General features: G+C 36.2%; 4 protein-coding genes across 4 annotated transcripts; 1 reads left to right on the forward strand and 3 right to left on the reverse strand.

The window, feature by feature from the left end:
- Positions 1 to 240: 240 nt before the first annotated feature.
- Positions 241 to 10,144, reverse strand: LOC127621494 (glutamate--cysteine ligase regulatory subunit-like). Its single transcript, XM_052095126.1, has 7 exons — positions 9,877 to 10,144; positions 8,153 to 8,218; positions 7,352 to 7,436; positions 7,214 to 7,270; positions 6,755 to 6,957; positions 1,622 to 1,736; positions 241 to 1,528 (listed from the first exon to the last, which is right to left on the reverse strand). The coding sequence occupies exons 1-7, from the start codon at positions 9,997 to 9,999 to the stop codon at positions 1,356 to 1,358; spliced, it is 822 nt and encodes a 273-aa protein (XP_051951086.1). The 5' UTR covers positions 10,000 to 10,144; the 3' UTR covers positions 241 to 1,355.
- Positions 10,145 to 10,441: 297 nt separating this feature from the next.
- Positions 10,442 to 20,165, reverse strand: slc5a9 (solute carrier family 5 member 9). Its single transcript, XM_052095120.1, has 13 exons — positions 20,019 to 20,165; positions 19,746 to 19,817; positions 19,158 to 19,262; positions 18,336 to 18,500; positions 16,654 to 16,759; positions 16,476 to 16,556; positions 15,643 to 15,848; positions 15,344 to 15,479; positions 14,968 to 15,075; positions 13,942 to 14,092; positions 12,407 to 12,575; positions 12,055 to 12,270; positions 10,442 to 11,630 (listed from the first exon to the last, which is right to left on the reverse strand). The coding sequence occupies exons 1-13, from the start codon at positions 20,145 to 20,147 to the stop codon at positions 11,295 to 11,297; spliced, it is 1,980 nt and encodes a 659-aa protein (XP_051951080.1). The 5' UTR covers positions 20,148 to 20,165; the 3' UTR covers positions 10,442 to 11,294.
- Positions 20,166 to 20,553: 388 nt separating this feature from the next.
- LOC127621496 (39S ribosomal protein L55, mitochondrial-like) lies at positions 20,554 to 22,432 on the reverse strand. The gene is made up of 3 exons (XM_052095128.1): positions 22,190 to 22,432; positions 21,559 to 21,760; positions 20,554 to 20,783 (listed from the first exon to the last, which is right to left on the reverse strand). Exons 1-3 carry the CDS (start codon positions 22,231 to 22,233, stop codon positions 20,631 to 20,633), a joined length of 399 nt encoding a protein of 132 aa, XP_051951088.1. The 5' UTR covers positions 22,234 to 22,432; the 3' UTR covers positions 20,554 to 20,630.
- A 1,574-nt stretch (positions 22,433 to 24,006) lies between these two features.
- On the forward strand, positions 24,007 to 25,212 carry LOC127621495 (zinc finger BED domain-containing protein 4-like). The gene is made up of 3 exons (XM_052095127.1): positions 24,007 to 24,447; positions 24,542 to 24,730; positions 24,839 to 25,212. The coding sequence occupies exons 1-3, from the start codon at positions 24,108 to 24,110 to the stop codon at positions 25,111 to 25,113; spliced, it is 804 nt and encodes a 267-aa protein (XP_051951087.1). The 5' UTR covers positions 24,007 to 24,107; the 3' UTR covers positions 25,114 to 25,212.

The following is a 25,212-nucleotide window of genomic DNA, read 5'->3' on the forward strand; positions in this document are numbered from 1 at the left end:
GAGCAGATCTGTGTTTTGGGTGAGTTCAAATAAATGATATGGAATCTGTAGGTTTTACTAGTATCTGTTATCTTAACATACTCGAGATCATTCAATAATAATATATTGTGTATTTCTAAACATTAAATGTTTGTATACCAAATACAATAGTAAAAATGATCTGAATGCCAAAAGTTAGATTTTTGCTGGGTCTCAGGACACAAGTATTTGAAATGAATGACAGCACAATGCCAGTTCATGGTTCATTTTCTATTCTGAAGTTTATAGTTTAAAAATATGTTTAACACAATATGGGATTAGAAAATAGTAATTACATGAACAGTACATCAACGATTTGAACCCGACAGTAATCGTTTTTCTGATGTATATATAACACAGGTATATATATATATATATATTCTGAAAATTCGCTAGATACTGGAACTACATTCTTTTGTTTCCTTCAAGTGTGGAATTTTCCAGTGTTTTATATACAACTAATTAATGCTGTGTGCCATACATGCAAACAGCATCCCACTACAGTTCCTCATTTGAATATTTTATCTCAGATATGCAACGCATTTAGCTTACACGGGGATGCAAAAGAGATTGAATTTTCTATTGACAAGTAACAAAACATCTACTGATCATTCTAAGAAAAGCATCAGTCAACATAAGTAATACAAACTTAAAATGCAAGCAGAACTTAAAATATGACATTACAATTTGAAGTAAAAAATATACAAATTTATGGCACACTGTTTGTAAAACCCCATTCTAGTCAAATTTTTTTTTATAAATGCATGAAAAGTTTTCCACCAAAACCATTAGGGCAATATAGCTGTATCTCTTCTATAAATCTGCTTGAAAATGAGGCTGTTCTAGTCCTCTTAGTTAAAACTCTGATCATTCATGTACTTAAATACCTAACTAGCTAAAAAAAAAACTTCTTTGGAGCATCTCTATTTTTTTCTGGAGTCTCAGCAACCACTATTAACAGTTTTACATTAGATTTTTACCCTTTGGATACATACTGTGGACAAGCAAAAAACATGAGGTCAAGCTGATAAAAACAGAGAAACACAAAATGAGGCACTTTACATATGTCTATGAGAACAGACAGACATCTGAATATTCTAAGTTATAAGAGAAATAAGTCAAAAGAGTTGAAGTTGTATAAATCAACATTCTGATTTGTTGTTAAGTGTGTGTGAACTGTTAAAAGTGTCAAGTGAATTTCCATTTCTTCCATTCAAAATAATGACTCAAATTCACTTTCATGTGACAAATTCATCACCGATTAATTAAGTTCTCTTATGAATTTGGTAGAGTAAAATTCAGGACCCCCTATTCAAAAACTATTCAAACAGGATGTGTTAATGGTTGCTGCTCTTTTTAGCATGAACGATGTAGCCCTTGGATTTTATGATGCCTCTGCTCTTGACGATGATGGAATAACGCAAGACCCACTCCAGCCTCCAGTCAACCACCTCCAGCTCCTTACTGCTCTCCTGCACTGCTTCCTGGAAGCCTGCTGCACTGATTAGCTCTACATACAAGAAACAAGATTTGCATTCCTAGCTGTTACTAATGTTATTTCATCATAAATCATTAAGCCCAGTGACTTAAATGAAATACACACCATTGGGGTCATTGTGAGTTAGCAACTGTATGTCAAACTCTTTAGCAAAGGCAGTGAGCTCTGGAGGCATCACACAGCAGGAGGCCAGATTCACCTGATTACTGCTCGGCTTTACCTAAATATCGTGAAAGAGTAAAAAGCTATAATAACAAAAAATGATGTTTGAATTGCATAATAAATGATTTTGTGTTTTATGAATGAAAAAAAAAGTAAAACCAAATGAGCCAAAAATTTACTTGAACACATGCTTTGTCTAAAGTAGGACCCAATATAACAGTCAAAAGTTTGGACACATTTGACTGAATTTGTTTCTCATGATCTCAAAACACTTTTTGATCTAAGGGTTTATGCTCGAAGCTGGTGTGTAACTTTTCCTGAGTGAAAATACTTTCTCCAGACCCAGCTTAAAGAAATATTTCACCCAAAAAATGAAACTTCTCTAATCATTTACTCCCCCTCATGCCATCCCAGATGTGTATGACTTTCTTCTGCTGAACAAAAACAAAGATTTTTAGAAGAATATTTCAGCTTTTTAGGTAATGTGTGGGTGAGAAACAGATAAATATTGAAGTCCTTTTTTACTATAAATCTCCACTTTCACTAACACAATTTTGTTTTGAGCGATTCAGATTATTTTCGCATATACCTTCTGGGCAGTGAGGAGAATTAATAGTAAAAAAGGACTTAAATATTGATCGGTTTCATCACTTCTGAAGACATGGATTTAACCACTAGAGTCATATGGATTTCTTATAAGCTGTCTTTATTTGCTTTTTGGAACTTCAAAGTTCTGGCTGCCATTCACTTGCCTTGTATTGACCTACAGATTTGGAAATCTTCTAAAAAAAAATAAAAAAAAAAAAATAAAAAAGACTAAAAAGTTTGTGTCCAGAAGAAAAAGTCATACACATCTGGGATGACATGAGGGTGAGTAAATGATGTATATTTGGGTGAACTATCCCTTTAATATGCAGAGACAATTTTAAGTAAGCCATTTCAGGGTTGCTGTAGAGTTTTTAAAATAAAAAGTATTTTTAAGACCTTTTTCAAGACCTGAACAAATACAATTATTACTGTATCCCCATACCAAAACAAACCCACAATCTAAAAATAAATCATGTATCACAGACTCTTACATAAACAGGCAGAGGCACACATTCAACATGGCCTTAACAATGCTTCTCAGTAAAACAGTGTAGGCTGTATGCAAGTTTAAAATACTTAAGACATATATATATATATATATATATATATATATATATATATATATATATATATATATATATATATATATATAAAATCACATTAAAATTGGTTAATGTACCATTATATTATAAATAAATACAAATTAAAGGTTGGCCAATATTGGATTTTGATGATATGATAATGAGTTGAAAGAAAGTTTTTAAAATTGGAAGCCTATACGAAATGTTTTTGTCTTCCCTTCCTTTGATGGGGAGGGCAAGATGAAATATTATATTATAACGAATTACAATATACGTATACAACATAAACAATTAACAGTAAACATTTTCATATTTCATCAAAATGATATCATCATCATCAACAGTTGATTATTAGTGATCGCTTGTCATACATTTCCGAATGGCTAAATAATTGCCTCTAATAATTGCCTCTGCAACAGCTGGAAACTCTTACAAGCCCCAGCGTGCTTGAAGAAAATAGTGCCACGTTTATGGCATCATGTGTATATCACCATAACTTGAATTTGAAAAAGCCTCCGAATTCATGATCTTGAAAAAATACTTTTCAACCTAATTTGATGTTATCGAAAAAATGTGCTGTTCATTTTAAATAAATGAAAACATTTTGTGTTCACCTTTTAAAAAAAAAAAAAAGGTTGTGAAATTCAGGTGGCAAAATGTGTTGAGGACATCCGGGAAAGCAAGGAAGAGCAAACGAGCGTCGATGTAATCCATCTCCATCTTGGACAATTGCAAAGCATGGAAGCAGATCAAAAGTTATTTTAAGCAACTGTGACATCAACATTGTAAAAACACAAAAAGGTATAATTTAGTGATACTTATTATAATGGTTCATTAATGTGTTTTGAATAAAGATAAACTTAATCATTAAATTAGATCCTACACTTAACAGCAAGTTTCACCTTATTTAATAATCATATGGGCAAAGGAAATTTACCAGTGGAAACGAATAATCAAACTACCTAATTTTAACTGCAAGTTTGCAAAAAAAAATAAAAAATACATACATATATATATATATATATATATATATATATATATATATATATATATATATATATATATATTAGAACATACATTCTGTACCTATTTTTTACATTACCAGTCTGGATTGCATGAGTTAGCATGCCATCTCGCTTTTTAATATTTTTTATCAGAATTCTGGATAGTTTAACCTCATGAATTACATTTGTAGACTGCTGATGATTTGTCAGTGTCTTATTTATTATGTTTATTTTCAAGCAGACCACATTACCTTCATGATACTACAAATCTGAACTCCATCTATATACCTTACAGAAGTTTTTTTTGTAATAAGTGCATTTGCCTTGTATCTCTTTCTATAACTAGACAGCAGTATTCTGTTATAGTTTATTTTGTGTTATAGTTTCTCATGCGTGAAAGATTAAAATGAAAATCAATCATTATGTGTCTCACCTTAAATGTCACCTTATATGTATATAGTATATATATCTCATCACTGTCCGATGACAAACACAAATCTCCACTTTTGGCAATTATGACTTTTTTACCATAGACAGAATGCGCCGAATGACCTCTTCCTATTTTTTGAATTGTGCATTGTAAGGTGGCGTGCCAATGTGTTTGCATTCAAAGGCAAAGAGCTAATCTATGATCTTTGAGAAAATCAACATATTAACTTTTACACAATTTGCAACTCTTCCTGAGGCACCACACCCCACTGAGAGAAGATTGTAAATTCACACCTCATTTGCATTCTCTCCCCTCTCCTCCTATTCCGTTCCCCTTCAGCTCAGAATCCCCTCAAACTCACCTAAGATCTGTATGTAACAAAATATCATATCTGATGTACACAAATAATGTAACTAGTTTAACAAGTTTGGTATCATTTATAATGTGTCAGTGCGTCTGGTATAGGTGTTCTTTTTCCCAGATTTGTAAAACTAAATGAAAATAAAGTTATAAGGTATTTGCCAAATACTGAATAATTCTCCTTGAAGGTTTAACACCAGGAAGCCAAGAACCCATTCACTCCCAAATTCTCATTGTTCAAAGGAAAATAACCATTTGGTACACAATGTGTATTCTGTCCGGATATTTAAGGAAAGCTGGCCCACAGCTAAGGGTTCTCTGTAGTCAGATGATCCCACTCCTCAATGTGTGTAACTTTAATAATAGGAATCTGCATTCAGATTTCCCATGCTTTGCAATTACATGTAGTTTTCCCAACTGCCAGGTATGTTCTTTGACTTGTTTCTGTAGCTTATGTTTTAAATCCTACCTGGCAAATCAATTGTTACTTTTTGATTTATTCTGTATTCCTCTGAAATCATTTATATCAATACTGGGTCTTTAAAATAGGAGAAACCGCTCTAGAGGAACCGAGCAGGAGAATACCATTTTAAGAGTCATTTATATCATAACTGAAGCTTTAATGTAGGAGGAAGCCACTTAAAGACTATCAGTTTGAATCTCATTAGAAACTGATCAAATGGTAAATGAACAGAAGAGGATTCAGAGTAATCAATAACTTAAAAGATTAAAATAAAGGAATGATCAGAAAGTAATTGGAGCCTTAATCTAAATTAGATTAAGTTTTTCCATGCTCTTGAAAAATTATTTTTTTGTAGATACCTGTTTTTCATCAGACAACGACTAATATATACATTTAAAATGACTTTTGAGCTGTTTCCATGCTTTGCGATTGTCCAAGACAGAGATGGATTACATCGACGCTTGTTTTGCATTGCCGGATGTCATCCTCAAATTTTGCCACCTTAATTTCTCAACCTGTATTTAACAACCTGAATATTGAGACCTGAATTTCACAAACTGAAATCCACCACTTGAATAATAAAAACTTAAATTTCACAACCTGAATTTTTTCGGTGAATTCACACAAAATATTTAAAGAGAAAAAAAATTCTCAAGAGGCTTTTCAAATTCAAGTAGGTGATATAAAAATGACGTCATACACAGTTTCACTCTGAAAGACGCAGTGCATGCATTTATTTAACTGAATCATATTCTTTTTAAGTTTGATAATCACAGTAGGTCAAATCACGATTCATGTCTTTCCACCCCCAAATTTAAAACCTCTTTAAATGGTGTATTTGTTGACCAGATTACTAAACTCATACAGCGATACTGTACACATGTGCTGAATGTAAACAATTGAAAACACAAGGATGCCCAAGACCTATGCAAGACAACAAGTTAAATGATAATTAAGACATTTGTTGTATCATTTAAGACTTTTTATGCCCTTAAATTTGGGGAAACTGAATTTAAGACATTTTAATTATTTTTAAGGATCTGCAGGAACCCTGCATTTGTAGGTTAGTTTTGTAACCCTGCATTTGTAGGTTAGTTTTGTAACCCTGCATTTGTAGGTTAGTTTTGTAACCCTGCATTTGTAGGTTAGTTTTGTAACCCTGCATTTGTAGGTTATTTTTGTAACCCTGCATTTGTAGGTTAGTTTTCTCAAAACTTTCAACACTGTGTCTCTGTGATGCTATAAAACTGCTTTGTTTTGAGTGGCCTGTCCAGCTAAACACAACAACATTGACATAACCAATGGTGTGAGTTGGAGGTGGGGCTAGAGACATGGAAATGACACCCTTCAACATTAAATGATTGAAATGAGTTTTGTACCTATACATAATAAATAATATTATAAATAATAAATAATATGCAACTAATAAAATAAAACAAATTAATTGTTTATTTATTTATGTATTTTAGAGTTGGACCGGATGGTAAAGGAAAGGTAGCCAAAAACAAAAAATGTCCAGCATACATGGTAAATACTTGGGTGGCTATTTCGAAGAAGCTAAAATATTATATAGTTTTTAATAGATTTGATGACTTTACTAATATTAGAAAATAGTAGTGATAAAGAATGATTATGTTTGTCCTGACAGACCTGTGCCCAGTTATAGAGATGCTCTAGAAGGGTTTTGTCCAAGTCTGAAGTGCCAATCGCAGCGATTTTCTGGTTATGCACTAGACCCTCCAGTTCTTCCCACAGCGGCTGCAGGTGGGTCAGCGTCTGAACCTCACCCTCAGGGAATGAAGGTGGGGCAATGATCACAGAGTCCAGCTGAGACACTCCTAACGACAGACAAGCTGAACAAAACGTGAAATTAAACAACATTATTTACCACTGGTCAGAAATTAACACTCATATACATATAGGTTGAAAAAGAATACAATTGTTCCAAAACTTCCTGACTTAGAGACCATGAAATGACCTACATTTTCAAAATATGTATCTATTCAGTAGAAAGAAAGATAGTCATGCACATCTGGGATAGCACAAGGATGAGTAAACGATGAGAGAATTTTCATTTTTGGGTGAACTATCCCTTTAAATAGGACTTACCCATATCCACAGCATTTCTGATAGATGAGCAATCTGACTCAGTGAGAAAAAGTTTGACTGAAAAGACAAATAAACACATTTAATAATATTGCAATAGGCACTGCATCAGTATAGTGCAGAAACATTATTTACCCTTACCAGACACTTTTAATTCCTCTCTCTCCTCTGGGGTGATTGCCTCAGTGTTTTCTGGAATGGTGCAGTCCAGAACACCAGGAAGCTCCTGAGGAATAAACACAGAGATTCTCTTAAAACAATGGTTACTGAATTGCACAACCATGGTCTCACAAAAAATCTGGTGATTAAGTAACTGCCTGGATAATGCATTAAAGTTAGATAATTGTTCATTCGATGTCTTGAAGCTCCCCAGGCAATTTGCTTGTAAAAACAGTAAACACTTGTTAATGGACTGCATGGGAGGAATGCATCAATAATCCTTAGCTTTTGTATGTTAAGACCTTTACTCTCAACTCAATAAACTGACAGGGGGCAGATTTGCTGACAATGGCAAAATAAGCCAAGCAGAGGCACGCCAGCCACAAAGAGAGGCCCATATGCCATGATAGATCACTATAGCAACTGTCTTGTTATCCCAGTTCCTATATATGCTTTTGATGTTGTCGTTGACAGACAACCGTTTCCCTATACCACAACGCACACAGTGGTCAGACGTTTATGTTCATTTGGTCTGAAATCATTTCAGCAACTATTCTGTGTGGGAAAAACTGAAATCTTTAACATGTCAACATTCTGTGATATTCAGACAGTAACTTTAGTAGCTGGACAGATAAAACATGTGTAAAACCAACTAAATAAACTAAAAACAATTCTCACTTGCATTTAAAGACCTACAAAAATGGTTTCCATCCCAATAATTTAAATGTAGTAAACTGATTTCCTTTTTTTCACTTTCATACTGAATATCATGTAAAGTCTTACCGAGTCATGTGTTGACAGCGTTGAGGCGAAGAACTCGCTCAGCGTGCCTCGGATGCAGTCTTGAAGCTGGGGGTTTGAATCAGACAACATTTTAAAACATGTTAACAGACAGGCTACAACCAAAATATTAAATCTTGCCAACATCTGGGGGCCTGGGTAGCTCAGCGAGTATTGACGCTGACTACTACACCTGGAGTTGCGAGTTCTAATTCAGGGTGTGCTGAGTGACTCCAGCCAGTTCTCCTAAGCAACCAAATTGGCCCGGTTGCTAAGGAGGGTAGAGTCACATGGGGTAACCTCCTCGTGGTCGTGATTAGTGGTTCTCACTCTCAATGGGGTGCGTGGCAAGTTGTGTGTGGGTTGCGTAGAATAGCATGAGCCTCCAAATGCTGGGAGTCTCTGCGGTGTCATGCACAGCACAACGAGCCATGTGATAAGGCGCAGATTGACTGTCTCAAAAGCAGAGGCAACTGAGATTTGTCCTCCGCCACCTGGATTGAGGTGTGTAACGTGCCACCACGAGGATCTAGTAAGTAGTGGGAATTAGGCATTCCAAATTGGGAGAATTTTTTAAAAATCTTGTCAACATCCATTCCTTAATCATTTCACTATATTCAAGAAAATACATGTATTTTACTATTAATAATTGCAGAACTATCTGCTGAGATTTGGCCATTTCTTTCTTTGCAATCAAAGACCATAAGAAAGTGCAGTCATACCGGTTTATTGCATCAATAACTTTGCTGGTTATATTCTTGAATCATTATACATGTTTAAACATAACAACTAATCCTCTCCAATGGGTTTGAAGGAAGGTTAAACCTTATTATTGATGGTTTTGGCCAATATTAAATTCCACAGTCATTTGTCAATCATCTCCTAAAATTACAAGATATGCAGAGGGCATTGTGTTGAAAATCTACATCAGCGTGACCAGTTTGTCATATCTCGATACTGTACAACACCTGCCCTAACAGCACTCTCTTAAGTAATCCAAGCATTGCTTGTATGCACAACTACAATTGAGGATTGTGTCGTGTGAATAATCCCCCCAAAAGGTGTAATATATAACAAAAGCATGATCAGTTGAAGTATATGCAACAACAGTGTGATGCATATTAACAGTTTAAGCCACATTTAACATAAACTGGCATGCCATGGGCAACATGACGTCAAGGGAAGCAGACGGATAACGAATAGGGATATCTGATTCGCCAACGAATCGCTCTTTTGAGCCGGTTCTTTTTTATGATTCGGTCGAACCGGTTCGTAAACCACTAGAAGAACAAATTTGGTCGTAACGTATACGCTAAGGTGGGCGATATACTACTGTAACCATAAAAACGCAACATTTGACACAATTTATTTTCGCGCATATAAGAATCAAACTGGAACACAAAATAAACATCATTAACACTAAAAACAACCGATACAACTAAAATACCCATATTTATATAATCCTAATTTAGAAAACAGTGATAAAAGCAGTATATAAACAAATATTATAAATAATAAAAGAATACGTAAAACGAATGAGTGAATCGCTTATTTAAAATGGCTCGTGGAAATTAACTGTTCGAAGGAGCCGATTCGCTAAGATGAAAAACAGTTTTATAGATGACCTTATAAATATAAATATTCTGGCTGAAAACAGACGGCGAACAAAATCACTCTGGAAATCCCGTCTGACCAAAACTAACTATGAACATTGCAATGCCATTTACCTCCTCACTAGGCGAAGACGGACATTTCTTCTTAAGTCGACTGCGGTTCACTAAATTCCCCGTGTGAAGCTTTAGGGTATGCGCGTGATTAAAAAGCCGTTTCGCGTTTACATGAGACTCCATTGCTCTTTAAAATCGGCGACTGAAAGAAAATAAGTGATGTCTGTATGTAACTATTAACCGTAAAATGCCCTCGGGGACAGTGTTTCTCTCTCTCTCTCAATAATACACGAAACAGTGTATGACTTTGCACTTGTACTTCATTCAAGTATAGGGGAGGTGAGAGCTGCACGGCCACAATGACAATACGGATGGATTACGCTGGAAAACCTGGCGAGGATCAGCTCATATTGGATCTGGAAGAATCATTACGAGACGTCTTACCTTCGCTATGCGTAGTCATCATGACACAGCAAGATATATTATATGGAATGCAATTATTATCGTGAGGTTAAACTGCTTTAAATGACTTTTAAAAGTACACCAAATGTGAAGTGTACACAATCATACCTGAAGTGAGCCTAACTCAAATGGAGAAAATGGGCAAAAACAAACAACGTGTGATTCAAAATTTTATTCAACATTCAAGCAAAGTACTCCCAAAGAAAGACATTGATAGTCGGTAGGCCTAAGTAAAAAAAACAAGGACAACATTATTCTTGATGTTTTTCCCCTTCAATATATTTTTCTTTTAAAAGAGCAAACATCGAGGTTACAGGGAGGCACTTCCAATGGAAGTGAATGGGGCCAATTTTTGGAGAGTTTAAAAGCAGAAATGTACAGCTCATAATTTTATAAAAGCACTTACATTAATTCTTCTGTTAAAGCTCATGTATTATTTGAGCTGTAAATTTAAATAAATGTTTTTACAGTCATTTTGGGGTTTACAGTGTTGTTCCGTCATGGTTCGTCAAGTTGTAGTATTGGATATAACTTTATACAGCAACGGTTATTACTCTGAAATCATGTTAACACATATATTGTTTTACGTCTTGTGTCTATAGTTTTGAAACAGTGAGTATTTTAACGTTTACAAATTTACCCCATTGACTTCCATTGTGAGTGTCTCACTGTAACCCAGATATGTGCTTTTTTTAAAGTAGGGACGAATCTATTTTTTTTGTGTGTGTGTTAATCAACATTTTGCTACAAATGCTGTTGATTGAGCTTAACTTGTATTTAAACTGGAATATTCCTTTAACTATGATATATGGCAGGTATATGCTTTTCAAATTCATATTTATTCTCTTCAGGTGAAAAAAATAGACCAAAAATATTGATGACACACTATCCCTTCAATATGTCCCAACCCATCTTCTGTTACAATAAGAAATACTGTTTTTCAATACAGGAAGGAAAACTGTGTTTGTTAAGCCATGGGGTCTTTAACATCTAGCATTCAGAACTATATTGTACATTCAAGCAAAGTACCCCCACAGGAAGACATTGACAGTGAGTAAAATGAGGGCATTGATATTACAGACAGTCTTCCAGGTGTGGTCTTCCTCAATGCTGGTGAGTTTCTTCTCCAAAGCCTGCTGTTCCTCCTCACTTATCTCTTGTCTTGCTGCTTGGGAGAGGCCACACATCCACATTCCAGCACGCTTCCACCATGCAGCTGAATCTTCACCTGACCCCTCTGATTCTGTAGTGCTGGGATCAGTGCTCAATGTTTCGGACCCTCTGGCCCAGGGGTCCTCCAGCTCTACACGCTCTTCTTTGCTGTGCCTAGTCCACCAGGTCAGACGAACAAGCTGTTGTGAAATAGAGATGGTATATATAAGCTCAGGTTCAATGTGTATTGCTGTTCAAATATAAGTATAAATGTAAGTTATGTATACTGTATGTCAAATACTTTTTTCTGTGCTGTTTTTATACTAATAAAGAAAGAAAAGTGAATGTCCAAATCCTTGTCTTTTATAAAGTTCATTTTCAAAACTGAGGTAGTCTTCATTAGTATAGGCATGAAAACAAGTTAAGCCCAATCGACAGCATTCTTGACAATGTTGATTACCACAAAAATGTATTTAGACTCGTCCCGTCAAGTGCAGTATATTGATCTTAACTTGTATTGATCCTGTATTGTATCATATAAAATAAAATAATATTACCATTGCGTCTATAAGATATCTTCATTAATATAATTAAATATGTTTGTGTTTAGCAGTTCATACTTACATGTTGCTCTGGAATAGGAGCAGTGCAGAGGCTGATAGCTGTGATGATGATAGTTGACAGTCCAAGAAGTATGAGAGCAAAATACAGGTAATGCACATCTTTCAGTAGAGTCGGACGCAGGTCCTCCTCCCCACATGACGGGGTACCATACACAAATTCCAATACCATTCTTGCTGTCCCCACCACAAGTCCAATAATCAGACCCCAGAAAGCTCCCTATGTATTTGAACAGAAAAATTAATTAGAGAAATGCATCAAAATGTATTGGTAATTCAACTTTCAAGTAAATGCAAGGGCAAAAACAGAGTTAAGAGATTTAAGATCATTAATACAGTGATAAATGCTGACACACCTGTTCATTAACTCTCCCCCAGAAAATGGCCATAATGAATACTGTGGTAATTGGAGGTGCCAGGCAGCTAGTGATGGCTTGAATGTAATCGAACAGCTGTCCACTATTGGCAGATTGAATAACTGGAATCCACACAATGCTCAGGGCCACTAACAATAAAATGAACACCCTGTAGATGTAAACAAATTCCAGAAAATAAGACCCAGCAAATAAATACGTTTTCAGTAAATCCTGGCTGTTCAGTCAAATAAAAGTGTATATTTTGAAACAGGAAATTAAAATCACATGGCTTTGTTCACACAGGGCATCTGAACCCACAAAATAAATGTAAACCATTTTAATAACATTGTAATGGTTATATGTATTGGAAATGACTGGTGAGATTACAAACAAGAGAAAAACTGAGCATTTAGGAGCATGTCCATCCATTAGTTGCACACATATGTGCATGTGTGCTTGCACACACAAAGTCCTTGGACATGTGCACACACACGAGCACACAAATACACGTGTGTTAAGCGCCCCTTTGTGCATCGTCTTTTCACATATACTCTTTGAGGTATGTTTCAAGATATACACATAATCTTACATTGCGTTTGGGCTCATTTGAATCAGGACCGTATGCAGTCTACAGTATGCCACTTTACATGTTATGTGCATGTTTCAAGAAATAAGCAAAATTGTGACAAAAATACACATCTGTTTATTGTGTACCTGTGGGGATTTCATACACTAGTATTGATTGTAATTTTTTCTATGAGTGAAAAAAGTTTGCTCATTGTATTATACGAGATGTTTCCAGTGATACATAACACATTGGTGTCTGATCTTTTTGATGTTTTTATTAATTTTGAATATGATTGTTGTGATTAAAAATTATCAAGTTATGATAACAGAACAGTTCCAATTTGTCTGTGAATTAAAATGCAGTATTTAAGAACTGGTTGCATCAGCTATATGTATTGTAAAGTATTGTTTAAGCTTTTGAATTACACCTATTCTGTGTAGCTCAAGCTGGTTATTAATATATAACAAGATTATTAGTATTAGGAGTGCCCCCACTGACCCACTTTCAATTAAAAAAATAATAATAATATAACAGCTTTCAAAAAGAAGTAATAAACCTGTCATGATAACCAGAAAAGAAGTTGACAGAAATATCTTGTGTAATATCTTGTTATAATTTATGAAATGTGAGAGATTTATAAACAATTTTAGAGGGACAGTCATTTTTGATCAGGAACACAAAACTTGTTTGCACAAACAAACACAACGCATTGCTAAAAAGGTTGTATGATCGTCACAGACAGTTTGTGTTTTAAATAAGCTTATATGCATGCATAGAATGATGGAACATTTCAGATACACATTTTTGTAATTAAGGGCAATAGAACTGACCCAGATACAAGACTAGAGAAGTTGATCTAGATAATCTAGATCTTGAGGCCTAAAATGGCATAACACAGTTATGTTTTATTGAAAATAAATATGTACAAAATTAAAGTGTTTTCAACAGAGCAATTCTCAGATATTACCTGCCCACCACCATGAGTTCCTTCTCAGAGGCTCGAGACCGTATGCGTTGCCATATGTCCATGGTGAATAGAGTGCTGCTACTGTTGAATATAGATGTGAGTGAGGACATGAGTGCTGCCATCATTACAGCAATCATAAGACCTCTCAAACCTAGAAAACAATTTCAGAACAGTGAGGAAGGAATGTAGCAAACAACGTTGCGCCAAACACCAGTCCAAATATACACAGATATAATCCAATATGCAAATAGAAGGAATGATGAATCCGCCCTCAAAAATGGGCTAAATCTCACATCAAGAGGCAGAGGCCCCAACAGAGTAAAACAAAATTGCAAAAAAGTGCAGCAGCAAAACACTTTCAGGTTTACCTCTTCATCAGTGCTAAAAACAACAGTGAGGAAGAGAATGGTTAGCACTTATGCATGTACTTATGCATACATTTATTGCTGATGCACTACAGGTCTACTTTAAAATCTACATATTACATAGTATTAATCTTGGGGACATCTAATACATCATTTATAGAATCATTCATAACAAATGCAAGGAAATAAAAAACTTGCACACAATGTCCATAGAAAAAAACTTCTAGATGATTTATTCAGAGGCCAAAAAGTGCAGTCACACTGAATAAATAATCCCATTTTATAACCCCTATTTATTTTTTTGTCTACGCACTTAAGCAAAATGTGGATTTAAAAAGTATCTTTACTAATAATAAATATTCACTGGGTTCCATAAACTCCAAATGAAAATGATGCTCTGTTTAAAAGAGCATCTAGTGTGTTTCAATGGAAACAACAAATCTGCTTAAATTTGACTAGTGACATAGAAATAGTGCAGAATCTTAAACAATTCTTCATTTTACATTTTAACTTTCCTATGTTAAATTTAGCAAAATCCTCAAACTATTTGTTTAATTCAGTAAAAGAGAAAATCTGTTTAATCTGCATTCAGATTTGCAATGTGGCCTTTGAACCCCACAGCATATAATTATTCTGATAAGCATACGCAAGGTTGACATACCTACTGGCATAAGTTCCACAACTAACTTTGGGTATGCAATGTTAGTGCAGCCTACACTGGCCCCACAGATCTTCAGGCACTCATCAGGATCCACACAGGCCACCTCATCTAGAAAATACACAATTACCATCAAAATATTTGAGCATGAATAATGAAATTTTGCAAACATTACGACTAGATATGGACCAAATTAAAATCAACAGTGTTGAATATCCACTGAATTTAATAAAACCCCCATTCATAGGTCTAATAATTGTAATAACTGAAAATCTTAATTCCAGACTTTAAATCTTGGGAAAATGAGTTTATCATCACATAGTACAGACACTTTCAATAGAAGCAAATAAGTAGTAAATTCAGAAATGACTGAACATACTTGGGTAGAGTGCTCTGCTGATCATGCCTGGCATAACAACGAAGAACATAGGGAGCACCTTGAGGTAACCACCGAGTACCGAACCACCTTTGGCGTGGGACAAATTTTTGGCAGACAGAGACCTTTGCACTATCACCTTCAAAAAGTAAATACTAAAATTATAGTAAAACCACATTTTTATATCTATTGAAACAATGTCTATTAAAATATTTTTGTTATGTAAATTGTTTAGGCATCACTCTTGCACTTCCTCAAATCTAAATGTAAAATTACAAGTCACAAATGGTCTTGTGTGTCACCTGGTCAGTGCACCACACCCATGTGGACAGAACTGTGAGCCCAAAGATGAGGCCTGGCCAGGGAATGTCTGCTGTCACAGGATCTCTGAAGATATGAAAAGCATCAGCCCGAGGAAGATGACAAGTGGTGTTAGGAACCGTGAGAGCAGGTACAGCTTTCTCATACTGAACCAGCAAACCCTCATACCATCCCACTTTGTCAAATGCTGTCAGGGTAAATTCATTTTAAAAGCAGTTACCAAACTTAAAGGGTTAGTTCACCCAACAGTTTAAATTCTGTCATCATTGACTCACACTCAAATTGTTCCAAACCTGCATGACTTTCTTTGCACCGTGAAGCACAAAAGCAGATATTAGGCAGAATGTTCTGGAAAAATAAAGGCCCAAATATACTTCATTCGAAATCGAGGAACAAATGGGTGTGACGTCATATAGAACAAAATCTGGCCAAAAAGACATTCAAATCATTTTGGGTTGTTCGTTACAGCTCACGGGTGTCTGAATGTTCACAAGCAATATACTTTTGCTTGACTGTATAGAACTTCTTTTTACCCCTGAAAGAAAAATAAAAGAGAAATTCTACAGAAGTATATTGTCGCCTTCAGTCAAAATTCACTTTTATTGTATGACAAAAGAATTCAGTGAATGGAGACTGAGGCTGATATTCTGCCTTACATCTCCTTTTGTGTTCCATAGAAGACAGGAAGTCATACAGGTTTGGAGCACCATGAAGGTGAGTAAATGATGACAAGATTAATTTTTGGGCAAACTATCCCTTTAACACAACATATGTAAATCTAAAGAGTAACTTATTATAAATAACAGATCTTTACCTATAAACATGAGGGCAAATGCCCCTATTACCATGATGACAGTCTGTACGGCATCAGTGTAGATTACTGCTGTCAGCCCGCCTGCATAAAAACAAGTCAGTAATCAAAGCATTTAAACTTTGGAATCACATTTCGATAAGTTATCTCAGGTATCAGTATAATACATTATTTTTTTTACCAGCTAGAGTATAGAGTGTAGTGATTACTAGCAGCACAACAGTGGAGAGATATAGGTCCCATCCCAGAGACACTTGGATAAAAAGTGCCCCTGAAAATATGTCTGTCTGCAAAGAACACAGTCAAAGGTTATGATTAAAATGTATTATACATATGCTTCTAATTCCTTGTTGTTGATCCTCATTGTGTTGTTGTGAATGTATACTGTATAGCGGTGCTTCTGTACTGGTAAGTTATGACATACGGTAATAATGGGTCACAGGTATGTTCAGATAGGGTTGCGTACAGTAAGGATAAAATGCTAAATTAACCATATAATCATACAGAGTTAGGAGAATGTTAAACTAAATAGGCTTATAACCTTTTAAAAGGGAGGAAAAACACTTTGTTGACGTTAAAGGCTGTGTGTCCAATTAAACTAAACTATTTTCACACAAATTCACCTGTCACTTGGTGATATGGCCAATACAGATACAATCTTTAGCTCAGTGTTTGTTTTAAGCTGGTAAATCACACGTCTACTGTTGATTACAACATTATAGTTTTTTCTTTTTAGCCTATGTAATGTTAAACATATGCATCACTGGCCCTACACCAATCAGCCACAACATTAAAACCACCTGTCTAATACTGTCTAGGTCCCCCTCGTGCCATCAAAGTAGCTCCAACCCGCATCTCAGAATAGCATTTTGTGTGAAAACCCCAGGAGATCAGCAGTTACAGAAATACTCAAACCAGCCTGTCTGGCAGCAACAATCATCAGTGCAGTTATCTAATCAGCCAATCGTGTGACATCAGTACAGTACAGTGCATAAAATCATGCAGATACGGGTCAGGAGCATCAGTTAATGTTCACATCAATCATCAGAATGTAAAAAAAAATAATTATCTCAGTAAATGGCATGATTGTTGGTACCAGACGGGCTGGTTTGAGGATTTCTGTAACTACTGATCTCCTGGGATTTTCACACACAGCAGTCTCTAGAGTTTACTCAGAATGGTGCCAAAAACAAAAAACATCCAGTGAGGGGCAGTTCCGTCGGATGGAAACACTTTGTTGATGAGAGAGGTGAACAGAGAATGGCAAGACTGGTTCGAACTGACAAAGTCTACAGTAACTCAGATAACCACTCTGTACAATTGTGGTGAGAAGAATAGCAGATTCTGAGATGCAGGTTGGTGTTGTTTTAACGGCACGAGGGGGACCTACACAATATTAGGCAGGTGCTTTTAATGTTGTGGCTGATCAGTGTATGCAGTTCATGGTCATTTTGATTTCTAAGACATTTTTGTTTATTTTTGTACAGTATTGACAGTGGGTCACTAATTCTTGTCCGATGTTAAATTTGGGTCCTGTAGCAAAACCAGTTGAAAACCACTCCTTTAGTGTACTGTATTGTTGCACACTATGTAGCATATATAATAGTACTATAGTAGTAAGTAAATATATAGTAGTATAATTATATACAAAATAACATAATAGTATAGGTAACATGTTTCTAGGTAACATGCTAGAGTCACTCATTTATTTCTTATAATGTTATAAATAAAAATACTAATAAAACATTATTCTTAATATTTACTGCAAATGTACTACAACTACCAATAATAATAATAGTAAAAACTAGTAACTTATCTGTTAATTAATTCATTCATTCACATTCATTAATCGAGCACTCTTACTGATATCTTGGTGAAGATGTAGAGGATAAGCGACAGCACACTCATGTAGATTCTGATGCGCTGACCTCCAAACCGCTTTCTCAGATACTCGGGCATTGTGACCACACCCGCAGAAATATACACGGGCACAAAAATCCAGCCCAAAGCAATGAGGACCCATGCTGCCTACAAAGTATCATAAGTGTTTACTGACATGCTGTTTTATTGCAACATGTGTTCATCTACAATGACCACGTTCCACATGCTTTGGAATAATCTTGCATACAATTACATTTGTTATGGAATTATATTCAGTGTTTCACTGGAAAAAATAAATTGGTCAACTTACCATCTGACAGCTCATCCTACCCCTAACCTGGGGCAAATTGACCCAATGGATAATGTTTTTTTTTTTTAAGTCACATGTTTGTGGCTTTCTGTCACAGATTCAGTTTTATAATATCAAGTGACAGCAGAAACCTTGAAATAAAGGTACCTCTATACATTTTTCCTTGTATAGGAGACAACATATTTAAAAATTGGCTCATCTTAGACCACTCTCCCCTAATCAGCATAAACTATTCTCGTGTGGAAATACAGGAGATGCTCGATCTTGCCTTTAATTTCAGTTCATTTTTTGTAATTCTACACAGTAATTTAACCAACTCATTCTTGTCCTTCCAATATTGGCACTCGTTGACAATGCAAACAGAATAGGACTATATACCACATTTATAATAATTTTCATGTACATGTAAACATGGACATTCTCACAAGGGAAATCAGTCATTTCTGTGGTAACTTTCAAATCTTGTAGTATGTGGACTGATTTGTCTGGCTTACATTCCACTCAAATCCCCCAACTGCAAGTCCCCCTGCAGCTCCCGTCCCTGCCAGTCCAATGAACAGACCACTGCCTACGTTACTGGACATCAAAGAGGCACCGATCTGTTGAATCACAGCACATTAGAGACATACTGTGAAAACACTCCCCTAACTAAAGGTAAACTTTAATAAATCTAGGACAAAGAGTCTTGCCCTTACACCAGACTAAATATAGCTTGGAGGATAGAAGTTATTTGTGTATTTAAAATATGTTTTGATTTACCTTTATCACAAAATGTGTTATTATGAAAGAAATAATTTTAGGACTTCTCAGTGACTTAATTATTTCCCCTTTCCTGGTTTTAATACTTTCAGTAAGGGCTCTGAAAATCAAAATGCTTCCTTGTAAACATGTACAGGACAGGGCCATTGTACGGCCCCTGAAACAATCTGAGTATGCTTATTGGACTTTAGCGGGGGCCCCCTCATCACAGGACCCAGGAGAATGTTGCTGGTTGTCCCCACCTGATGATGACCATGGCACAGGAAAAATATTGGTGCAGCTTTATTATTCTGTGTAAACATAGTAAAATGCCAAAAACTTACCGGCCACCATGTCATGGACCGTCCTGCTAAGAAATATCCTCCCACTGTCCCTCTGTTGGCTCTGACTGAGGACTAAAAATAAAAAACACACCAATTCTATCTCTGCATTAAACATTAATGAATCCTGCACAGAGAGCATGGCAATAAAACTTTCATATTCAGAAATTACTTAAACTGAGACTGATATAAATAAAGCTTAAGAGCAAATCTCAAGCCATACATTTTTCTGGATCAATGCAAATATTGTCAAGGAGGTTCCAAATTCTCACTTACCCATATTCCAACTGCCAACACAAACACAAAGTAGACCACAACCACAGCAATATCAGCAGCCTCCAAAGCAATCTTGCTGGTCACATCAGGCTCTGGAGTGCCTGTTACAAGCTCAGATGAAGCTGGCATTTTCTACAATGCCATAGGAAAAAGTGTGAACTTTGAAGCAGGTGCTGACTTAATTAATGATTAATCAGCTGGTTATCAAGAATGCTGAGAATGCATCAGTAACAGATTATTGAGAAGCAATGCTCAGATGTCCCCACATGAGAACGTGAGCAGTAAGTCATTATAAAAGATTTCTGTTCATGTCTTAGGAAGACTACTCTATAGATAATCAAATTATTCTTGCAATTGGTGGAGTGTTTAAATAGCATACTGGTCTATTGCTCAAAACCCCAAAGTTCCCATTTTTTACATAAAAATTCCCTAAAAATTACAAACCTAAAAAAACACTAACATGTTATAACATTAAAAAAGTGAGACGAAGTCTTAAAACATTAAACAAGACTTTTTAATGGCAAGTTGACATAAAACAAAATTATAACTGTGTACACGTGAGACAATGTAAATACTCTGAATGAGGCAATCAACTACAAGATTTCAGTCCATTCATTTCTTTTTCCAGAATTTGCTGTAATCATCCACTGTGAAATCATCCTCAAACTCCTCCAATTTCTGTTTGACAGCTCCCCTCTTTGGTTCTCTTTTCCGCATCCTGATTTTTCTCTCCTCCTCAGAGAGGGTGGTGATATCCACAGGCATCTGGCAAGAGCAAAAAAACGGTCACAGACCATTCACCCAAAACTCCCAGCCCAGCAAACCAAAACCGTTTCGAAATATGACATAGTTTCTCTGTACCACAGGTAAACAGGCCTAAAAGGATATTTCAAACAAAATTAAAAATTCACTCAGTCACACCCTCATGCCATTCCAGATGTGAATTACTTTGTTTTATCTCAGCTCTGAAGGTCCATAAAATGCAAGTGATTGGTGGCCAGAACTTTGAAGGTCCAAAAAGCACAAAAAGGCTGCATAAAAATAATCCAAACAAACTCCAGTAGTTAAATCTAAATCTTCAGAAGCAATATCAAAAGTGAGGAATAGATTGATATTTAAGTCCTATAAATTCTCCTCCCTGCCCAGTAGGTGGTGATATGTACAAAGAATGTGAATCGCCAAAAACAAAGAAGAATGTGAAAGTCAAAGTGGAGATTTACAGTAAAAAAGGACTTAAATATTGATCTGTTTCTCTTACACACCTTTCATATCACTTCTGTATATATGGATGTAACAACTGGAGTCATATGGATTACTTTTATGCTGCCTTTATATGATTTTGGACCTTCAAAGTTCTGGCCACCATTCACTTGTGTTGTATGGACCTACAGAGCTGAGATATTCTTCTAAAAATCTTTGTGTTTTCAGCCGAGGAAAGTTATACACATCTGGGATGGCATGAGGGTGACTAAATGATGAGAGAATTTTAATTATTGGGTGATCTATCACTTTAAGGAAAAGTCAAATGTAATATACGAACCAACATTATTCTTCTGGGCTCTTTATATCTGATGTTGATAGTGGAGCCATCGGGTCTAACGAGGAGAACTGGATACATCCTGTCATATTTCTGTCTCCCAAAGCACACCACACAAGTTCTGTTGGAGTTTGACTGGGAGACCGTGGAGTGAAATGTGGATTTTGTTTGTAAACACCTGTGGGCAACAACTGCCTGAAGACACCTGTGTGAAACAATAAAATGAAACTCACAATCAATCACTGTTCTGCAATGATGACGCTTTAACTAAACAACAATAATGCAGAATCTGACCCATTTGAGATAAACAATGTCATTGAGGATTAGTCTTAAATTAGTTGAGATTTAGTAGCCATTTTTAATACAGTACAGTACACTGTTATAAGAAAATAATTTAAGAAACCAGAAGCCTTCCTTGAGCTTTGCCTTGTCTACTGCAAGGCAAAGCGCCTGCACGTTAAAGGGATAAAATAAGTCGCCCTAACTTCGTTTAAAAAGTGGTTCCTTTATTTAATTTTTACGTTTAAAAGAAAAGGGGGAATGACTACCACAGTACCAATGTTGAAAGAAAAATATTGTTAATTCGCTCAAGAGTCAGAGTCATTTAGGAAACTGCTATCAGTTCACTACTTACCTAAACAATTCCTTGCAAGGCTGGCCAATTGTGTTTAAAGCCATGCTCAAATCTGCGCCGCTGAAAAGCACTATCAAATAAATTTCTTCATAAATGTGCCTTAATAATAAGGATGGCTGGCGCGAAACAGACGTTCCGAAGCTTTGCGAGATCCCGAAGCAAAGATGATTCGAAACACTGATCCGAAGCGTGATTCAAAACACCCACGTCACGTGACAACGGCTAAATGAAGCGTCTAAGTGTTTCATCAGGTCGAGTGCTCCGCCGAATCAGGGTTTCATTGATTGGTCGGTTCGGGAACAAATCACACAATCACACAGTATAAAAGTTTTGTCAACGCATTTTCATATCGTGGGTTTTTGTGAGAGGAGTTTGGTTTTGAGATAGTGGATTTTTGGTGATATAGTGACATTTATAGTGCGATTTGTTTAGTTATATTTAGGATTTAATTTACATTTACACATTGACTTAGAGACACACAGAGTACATATAGTGACACATGAATAGATGCATTGATAGAAATATATATATATATATATATATATATATATATATATATATATATATATATATAGATTAATAGATAGATACATATATTACAGATACATATAGATTATTAGATAGATAGATAGATAGATAGATAGATAGATAGAAATGGAGGCTCCACAGAAGAGATGCCGTACATCTGTGGTGTGGGAGCATTTCCATTTGGAAACCCCAAATAAAGTGAGATGTGTGTATTGTGATCGGCAGCTCGCCTACTGCAACAATACATCATCCATGATGCGCCATTTGAGGAGCATTCATCCTGCCATTCTGCAGGGTGCAGAGGATGGTAGTGTTCCCCCTGTACCAAGGCCTGCTACTGACACTGCTGGGCCATCTAAGCAAGGTATGCATTGTTTGAAATATAGGCTAATTATAAGTGAAATATAATAACTAAGTGTTGGGCCATTGTTTAGAAAGGCCATGGACTAAGACATGCCTAACATCCCAATCACAACTGGCAATCACTTTAAAAACAAATGTTGTCAATATAATATTATACTTTGTGAATATACATTTTATATGTCTACATATGAGTACCCAATCTACAGCCAAGACATCATTTTGTTTTTTTGTAATTGTTGTATTTCTATAATGCACTTTATCTTTCTCTGCACACTGAGCATAAATATTCATAACATAACTTTGTTTAGGAAGGTTTCCAAATGAACCAGTAGACTACTTTCACGGTAGGCTACTATTTTTCCAATATATTTGTCTGAAAGTATGTTTTATCTTCTCTTTTAAAAGGCAGACAGAGGGAATTGGATGAGGCTCTTCTGAACATGGTGGTGAAGGATCTGCAGCCCTTCACCATCGTGGAGGATGAGGGTTTCAGGGCCTTTGTGAACAAGCTTGATCCAAGCTATGTCCTCCCATCCCGGAAGGTGCTTAAAACAATGGTCAGCGAAAGGTACAACACAACCAAGGAGAAGACAATGGAGGACCTACAAAAGGCGGAATTTGTTAGCCTTACGGCTGACATGTGGTCTTCCATTAATATGGATGGATATCTTGGTGTAACATGCCATTACATAACACCAGAGGCAACAATGGCAACTGTTTTACTGGGTGTAAGGAGGTTTTACCAAACCCACACAGCCCAGCATCTCATGGAGGCTAAAGCCTTGCTAATGGCTGAGTGGGGAATAACCTCCAAAGTTCACTGCATGGTGACTGACAATGCATCCAACATGATCCTAAGTGCCCAGCTACTCAACCTTCGCCATGTCCCATGTTTTGCTCATAATTTGAATTTGATAGTGAAAAGGCCCTGGATCAAACCCCAGTCATCAATGAAATTCGCCAGAAAGCCAGAAAGATAGTGGGGTTGTTCAGATCCAGCTGCAAAGCAAAGGACAAGCTTGTGGAGATGCAGAGCTTGATGGGCAGACCAAGTCTGAAAATGATACAGGAGGTTGAAACGAGATGGAACAGCACATTCGACATGCTACAACGCTTGTATGAGCAACGTGAGCCAGTGGCTGCTGCACTTGCCAATTTAAACAGTGATACTGCTCCCCTGACAAGTCTTGAGTATGACATTATTCAACAGTCATTGACACTTCTTCAACCATTCAAACTAGCAACAACAGAGATGTCAGAGGAACAGAGAGTGTCTGCTTCAAAGCTCATACCATTGTACAGGATGTTGCAGCACAAGCTTGCACAGAAAAAAGGAAATGCAACGCAGGAATCAACTGTACAATTAGGTAGGACACTATGACCATACGTGTAATTGGCCATAACTCTCATATTGTTGTCATTATTTTAATTAATATGGTTTTCTCTTGTGTTGGCTCATAGGCTCACATCTACAAGAAGGTCTGCACTCCAGATGTGGAGGGTACGAGACTTTCAGAGCCTTGGCACTGGCTACACTGCTGGACCCAAGGTTTAAAAATGTGGCTTTTGGAAATCCTGCCAAAGCCCTGGATGCTGAAAAGCACATCACACTGGAGTGTGCTTCACTGATGCGTTCAAACACAACTCCTGGTGAGTTTCAGTCTATGTTATCTTATGTAATGTGATTCATGAAATTTATACTTCATATGTGTTGTCAGTTTATGATTTGTTACTAATTGCCGTTTTCTTTTAATTCAGAACCACAAATGTCAACATCAGGCCCATCATCAACACCAGTTGAAACACAAGACAGTTTATGGGAACATTTTGACAATCGTATCCGTGAGACCCAGATGATACACAATCCTACAGCTGATGCCACAGTGGAAGTGAAAAAATACCTCAGCGATGCGTTTTTGCCCAGAACTCATGATCCTCTAACTTACTGGAAAGAGAGAGCAGTAATCTTTCCTCATTTGTATGTCCTAGCTAAAAAAATATCTTTGTATGCCAGCAACAAGTGTCCCTTGTGAGAGAATTTTTTCAAAGGCTGGAGAAATTATCTGTAAAAAAAGTAGGCTGAGTCCTTCAACAGCAGAGAAATTAATATTTTTGAATAAAAATCTATAAGA

The sequence above is a fragment of the Xyrauchen texanus genome, chromosome 27 (assembly GCF_025860055.1).
Source record: "Xyrauchen texanus isolate HMW12.3.18 chromosome 27, RBS_HiC_50CHRs, whole genome shotgun sequence".
Classification (NCBI taxonomy): domain Eukaryota; kingdom Metazoa; phylum Chordata; class Actinopteri; order Cypriniformes; family Catostomidae; genus Xyrauchen; species Xyrauchen texanus.